Source organism: Triticum urartu, chromosome 5 (assembly GCF_003073215.2).
Source record: "Triticum urartu cultivar G1812 chromosome 5, Tu2.1, whole genome shotgun sequence".
Taxonomy (NCBI): domain Eukaryota; kingdom Viridiplantae; phylum Streptophyta; class Magnoliopsida; order Poales; family Poaceae; genus Triticum; species Triticum urartu.
In genome coordinates, this window is record NC_053026.1 from 60679217 (window position 1) to 60686123 (window position 6907).

Sequence of the window (6907 nt, forward strand, 5' to 3'; positions counted from 1 at the left end):
GATGGTGACCCCCATGGTAGAAGTAGCCTAGTTTATGTGCTTATAACAGTCTGTAACACTTGGTATTTGCAGCTTCTGTATCTTAAAATACCCAAGACGCGGAACAGTTTCAGTTTCCTGCTTGTTGAGTTGTTCTTTGAGGTCTTTCATTCATTCATCTATAGAATGCGGTAGCTGTCGAGCTGATTAAAATTGTGGAATACCAGGCGGAGCACTTGAAAAGAACAGACCTAAAACCATGACAAGCAGACACGGTCTCTAGTACGAAGATGTAAAGACTAAAGATGTTGATACAAAAGTACGAAAATATTCTCAACTTCTCCATTAACACTCGAAGCATGCCTAAGATAAAGGAGTTACAAAAATTCGGCTGCTTTGCCCACACGACAAAACAAATCTCAAATCACTCCAAATTTGAGCTGAAAGCTTATCACAAGGCATCAGACGTAGTGAACACCCTTGCCCTGGATCACCTCTCCAATGCGATAAGCAGGGCTTGATTCCTCGATAATCCTGTCAGCTGCCTCCTTGCTTACTACAAGGACCATCCCGACGCCCATGTTGAACGTCCGCATCATCTCGGCATCTTCAATTTTTCCAACCTATAAACGTTTACCAAATAATCCAATAACTGAGTACAGTGGCAATGAATATATTGACTGAGAATGTTCAAGCCAAGATTGTTTGTTAGATATTTACATGTTGAAGCCACTTGAACACAGGTGGCACTTCCCACAATCCAGTGAAGATTTTGGCCCCGAGTCCAGAAGGAAATACTCTCGGGATGTTATCAGTGAAGCCACCACCAGTGATATGGGCTAGTCCTTTCACACCACCCTTGCTTATGATCTCAAGTACCTTTTTCATCCAACATTATTGAGTTAAACTTTCGGTTTAAAAATAAAACCATGGAAATACGGGTCATTCATTGATAAAGACTAACCTGCTTAACATAGATTGTAGTCGGTGTCATGAGAGTTTCACCGACGGTAGTTGTTTTGCCATCGTTTCCTGGGAACTGATCAGTCAAGGAGAGTCCACTTTTGTCCAATACTCTAGAAAAAAGAATCTTTTTAGCTATTATTAACCATACAAAATTCCAGAAAAATAATAAAAACAATAAAATTTGAACTATGAATGATCTATCTGAATTTGAGAAACATTGAACTAGATAAGTGTGATATACCTTCTAACGAGAGAGAACCCATTTGAATGAACCCCATTTGAAGGAAGACCAATGAGGATATCTCCCTCCACGATATTTTTACCGTCGATGAGCTTATCCTTGTCCACAACACCCATGGCAAAACCACCTAGATCATATTCACCTTCCCCGTAGAAACCAGGCATCTCTGCTGTCTGTCACTACCAATTAATTAATTGGGAATGTCTTATTATAATATTTTATTATACAAAAAAGGCATGGTCCATATGGAATGTTTATGGAGAGTAAATACAATTTTACAATGAAATGAATAATGGCAAGAAGTATCACGGTATTTTCAGTTAAAAATATGTCCATGCAAGAAAGATAAAAAGTACTCAGTACAATCGTTGCAATTATACTGATGTTCATATATGAGAGATAATTCACATGACTCGACGAAATCATTATGGAGAAAAACTTATCTCAGGAGGTCTCACCTCTCCTCCTATCAGATTACAGCCTGATTGTTCGCATCCATCCAATATTCCCTTAATAACCTATATATACAATTCATTTATAATTAGACACGACTTCACGAGCGGAAGACAAGATTACAATATGAAACAAATGTTGCGTTAAGTGAACAACAACACCGACATTACCTTCTCTGCAAGATCGACATCAAGCTTGCCCGTAGCATAGTAATCTGAGAAGACCAATGGTTTTGCGCCTGATGTTAGGATATCATTAACACTCATAGCTACCTGCAATGATGAACAAAAAATATAGGGATTGATTCACTTGACATGATAGATGTGATAGCAATTGATCACATACCAGGTCAATCCCAATTGTATCATGAATACCAGTTTCAAATGCAAGCTTCAGCTTTGTCCCAACACCATCAACGCTAAATACAAGGTATTCATCCTCTGTTCAGTCCAACCACAGGAAACAGAAATATTATGAATATGGCATTACATTCATGTGCCCAACCTGAGTAAACAAGAAATACAGGGTCTGACCCAGCAAGTGGATCATGCACTTCTAAGAAAAAGGGCCAATGAAGCATCATATCACAACTACAATCAACACATCAATGCTCTCTTTGCACGCTAACCACATATCTGTTAGAGTTACATTTGGTATATTCGATAGTTAGAGATAACATGGAATTAGATAGGAATTGTTTGCATATTATAGTTAGTGGCCTTTTTATCCTCTTAGTCTTAAGGACCTCTACATATACTCGTCCAAAAGGTTCAATATACGAAACAAATTGCATTGTCTCAATTCTCATCCTCTATCATGACATCGCAATATCTTAACCTAGATCCAACACAACTTCCGCATCACGCCACTCCGGGGAGATCGATCTCCATGCTACTCCCTGAAAGTCTTTTTCCTATCGTTTCATCAGTGGTTCTCTCCGTGGGTCATTTGACTGGTGTCTTTCTTTTTTGGTTCATCGAACATAAAATGGTTTGTGTCGCCCATGGCCCACTGGCCTCATGCCTGTACTTGCACATCGGCGTCGACTGGACACCAGTCGGCTCCTCGTCACGAACTATGTGTCAAGTTCGGATGTGTCACAAAAGGGATGTCTTCATGCGTTGTAGTTGGCTTCTTTCGTTTGCGCCTTGTGCATCACAGGTCCATCGTCGCCACCACCGATCGTGACAGCTTCGACTACATTGTCGTGACTCCCATGTGAGCGGCATCATCCGCAATAGCAGCCATCATCAACTCAACATGGTCTACACCGTGTGCACCTCGATCTAATCAACCGAACACACGCATTGCAATCAACCAAACGTGTGTGAGCACACACGCATCAATACTAATCGAGCATTGGGCTGCTGATGTGTTTCCCATGGGCTGCAACTTTGACGGTCTTGGTCCTCGGTACCCGTTGTCAAAGTATATTTCTAAGCGCATACGTCGCCAGAGGCATCTCCTTCCATTGAACCGACTCGTGACCTAGGTCGCTCCCTCGGGCCATAATGTCATTACACGCGGTCATCTTTGTTCTCCCCGCACGCGAAGGCATCCTTCTATACCATTGTGGCGCCTCCCTAAGTGTGGTGTCCACACCGTCTGCGCATGATCTTCATCATGCTGTTGGAGTGTATCAGGTTCTTCCTCACCTACTTCGTGTACAGCCGGCATGTTTCTACATGCAATTTGCATTGCCACTTTAGGATGTTATTGGTTCCGCTGACTAAACGTTCTTCTGTGTGCACTACAACTTAATCGCCGGTATCATCGCCTCATCCCTGACTAGTGACTACACCTTTTTTGTGTTGCTATCATGGCTTGCAGGCACTCCTTTCGCCGCTCCACGCACACCACACATGTCCCGGGCCTCCTCTACTAATCTCTCCAACGTGACACAAAGTTTGTGATGGTACTCTTCTATGCACGCTCAGTGGCTGGAACACGAATGCGAAACTTCCTCCCGGCCACGTCCTTGGACTTGGAAAACCCTGTGTGGCTCATCGTTTACGACGACTTCGACAACATCTGCTTCGGCATCGACACTCTCCTCGACAAATGCCTCCATCGAGTCCCCGTCTTTGCCACTGATACATCCTTGCGTGGCTTACTTGTGCAAGGCGCCACGCTTGAGCTGAATGGCGGAGCAACAAAGAGTCAAGACCTCACGGAACTGAACGAAACAGCTCTGCAAATTAACGCACACGAACTCTGATGGAAATTCAGAGACGCACTTAGACTTTTTGCGCTGCTAACTCGCCTACAGCCTTTTCTGTTTCCTCATTCCTTTTATTAGCAAAAAACAGAGGACCAAAAGGACGTGACCATACATCATTTACTTACCCAAGCTACTGGTGCTGGCCGACCTGACACTAGGAACTCCATGAGTCGCAGTACATGCATCGTGGTCTAACTAATTTGGACAAGACATATGAAGTGAAGGCAGCATAAGAGATGAAGTGAATAATACTGTGGGGGAGGATGCCGCCGAAGCCGCCTATCCAGGGGGCCATCTTGCGGATGCGGCGCACGAGCTCGGAGCCAGCGTCGATGTCCACGCCGGCGCCCTTGTAAGTCATGCCGTCCTCCTCGGTGGAGCTGGAGCAGGCCACACCGGCGCCCTTGTAAGTCATGCTGTCCTCCTCGGTGGAGCTGGAGCAGGCCACGCCGACGCGCCGCTTTACCGGTGGGAGGCCGACGCGCTGCGGCCGGGGAGGGCCCCGGCCGTGAGCTGCCGCCGGGGAAGCCGCCGGCGCGCGAAGGAGGTGGAGGACGCGGTCGGCTGTCATGATGATGGGACGATTTAGGTTAGGGCTTGGCTAGGCGCAATCGGATTATAGGCCCGAGAGAATATAAACTGGACGACTTACTTTTTTTTTCCAGCCAAATTTGATGACAGTTTTTTTTTGAAAGAGTAGGCTGCGAGGCCCAAGCAGCCAGAATGTGCAGCGGCCCTTCGTTGGAGTCGTGGCTGCCTCACGCATACTCTCTCAAATGCAGCGCCGTCGTACTCTTCACGCGTGTAATTCTGAATGCAGCGCGGACATACTAACATGAAGTACAAGTACACTGAAACCAAAATAGTACAAAGTAGAACCGTGCTAATTTTGGAAGTATGAAAAATGTTGTTCAAAATCTATTAACATGCGATCTAGTTTTTAAAATCTCGATGAGAGAAACACAACTGTCTGAACGAGTTCGTAATTTGGACTTTTAATATTTGTTTCTCTACCAAGAGCAAAAGTTGTAAACTCCTACCATCTCATGTTGTCCCCCTCTCTCATCCTCATCCCCACTGATTCCCCTTGCGGCAAGTGGCGAAAAGAGATGCAACCTGCATGATATGCAGAAGGAAAATGCGACACTTAGAATGAGGGGAGCGTGCCTGAAGAGACCTTTTGTGAGGTCGGCCTTTTATAGTGATTACCTTGAACTTCTAGTATTATCCAGGGGTGATCCTAAGATGTCAAAGCCGAGATGAAGCTGGAATTCAGGCGATGTTAGACCGGCCCAGAATGGCCCTGTCCGATCCCACATATACCCTAGCCCGTCTCTACTCTCGACCAAACCTCATCCTGACATCATCCTCACGACTTCCTATGATTTAAATAGGGTTTTAGTAATATGATTTAAATATAACTCGGAGCCATAGTTTTCACAAGAGGCATCTCACTCACGAACATAGCAAACTGCTGGTACACAAATTGTTGTTCGGCAATTGATAGAAAAGTGCATAGTTATGATGATATTCATGGCAATGATCAGTACATAGACATTACGCCCATGACAAGTAGACCGTTAAACTTACTGAGGCCTACTACTATTACTCCACTTTTTGAGAGCGCTTCTATGCTTGCCTCTCTAGCTATTAAGTTCATGACAAATAGAGTAGTGCATGAAGTAAGATGACATAATGTAGATAAAATCAAACCAAGCAATATTATTAAACCCTGTCGTTTTACCCTTAGTAGCAACAGTACAAATAAGTGCCTCACTACCACTCCTGTCACAGAGTGAGGACACCACAAGATTGAACCTACTACAAAGCTCCTATCTCCCGCTGAAGATAAATCAATCTAGTTGGCCAAACAATGGATAGATCAGAAAGAAATACAAAGCTATAACAATCACACATAAAACAGTACAAACAAGACTCAATTACTTTCAATGAATAATCTGACCATAAACCCACAATTCCTCGGATCGCAACAAGTGCACCGCAAAAGATTACATCGAATCGATCTCCGAAGAGAACATTGTATTGAAGATCAAAGACAGAGAGAAAGTGTAACGCCCCGGTAGTTAAGCTACAGTAACCCTCCGGAAATGATGCCACGTCACCTCGGTTACTGTTGATAAACCCTAGATAATTCAAAACCGAAACAAATTCAAAATTTAATTACAGGAAAACAATAAAAGTTTTCAAACATTAAAATAAAAATGTTCGGTTTGCACTAAATATTACATAGATAATTATGGTGTAGAAGATACAGTTTTATAAAATGCATAAATATTTTAAATTGAATTAAAACAGAAAGGAAAAGAAAAAAAAGAAAAAAAAAGAAAATACAAAACAGAAAAGCTAAAACCTAAAGCTAACAAAAAAAAAAGTGAAAGAACCCTCTCCCTGGGCCGTGGCCCAACTGGACCAGCCCACTGGCCCAGACCGGCCCCCACTCCCCCATAACCCTACCCCCCCGAAACCCTAACCCCACCCCGTCGCCCCCAGCCGCCCCACTCCCCCCCCACTCGCTCCACTCCCCCCTGCCCCCTCCCCGATCCAGATCGGATCGGGGGCGTTCGCCGCCGCCACCCGGATTCCACGCCCGGAGCCCCCCGCCGGACTGCTTCCTCCCTCCCCGGCCTGCCTCCTCTACGCCGTCGTCTCGCCTCCTCACCTCCTCCTCGTCCCGAGCCGAGGCCGCCACCCCGGCGCTGCGCCCTCGACCCCGTCGCCCCGCCGCACTCGTCGCCGGCGACCCGAACGCCGCCCCCTTCCTCGTCCTCCTCCTCGAGCTCGAGACCGCTGCCCCGTTCCCTGCACCTTCCGTGAGCACCCCCCCTCTCTCCCCGTCCCCGTTGCCCGTTCCGGCCACCGCGCCGCCAAGCCCCGCCCCTGTGCGCTGCCGGCGTCGACTGCGCACGCAAGGCCGCACCCGCCTGCTCGACCCGCTCCTCACGCCCGGCCGTGCCCTATGCATGTGCCCACTCGCCGCTGCCCCGTGCTGAAGCTCCGCGTGCGCCGTGCTCGCCCACCGGTCGCCC

The 6907-nt window shown here is 46.3% G+C and overlaps 1 protein-coding gene across 1 annotated transcript; it reads right to left on the minus strand.

Annotated features, from left to right (window-relative positions):
- Positions 1-272: 272 nt before the first annotated feature.
- Positions 273-4450, minus strand: LOC125555642 (phosphoribosylformylglycinamidine cyclo-ligase, chloroplastic/mitochondrial-like). Its single transcript, XM_048718530.1, has 8 exons — positions 4113-4450; positions 1985-2079; positions 1810-1911; positions 1645-1704; positions 1187-1359; positions 944-1055; positions 700-858; positions 273-602 (listed from the first exon to the last, which is right to left on the minus strand). Exons 1-8 carry the CDS (start codon positions 4429-4431, stop codon positions 441-443), a joined length of 1182 nt encoding a protein of 393 aa, XP_048574487.1. The 5' UTR covers positions 4432-4450; the 3' UTR covers positions 273-440.
- Between the last annotated feature and the right edge of the window lie 2457 nt (positions 4451-6907).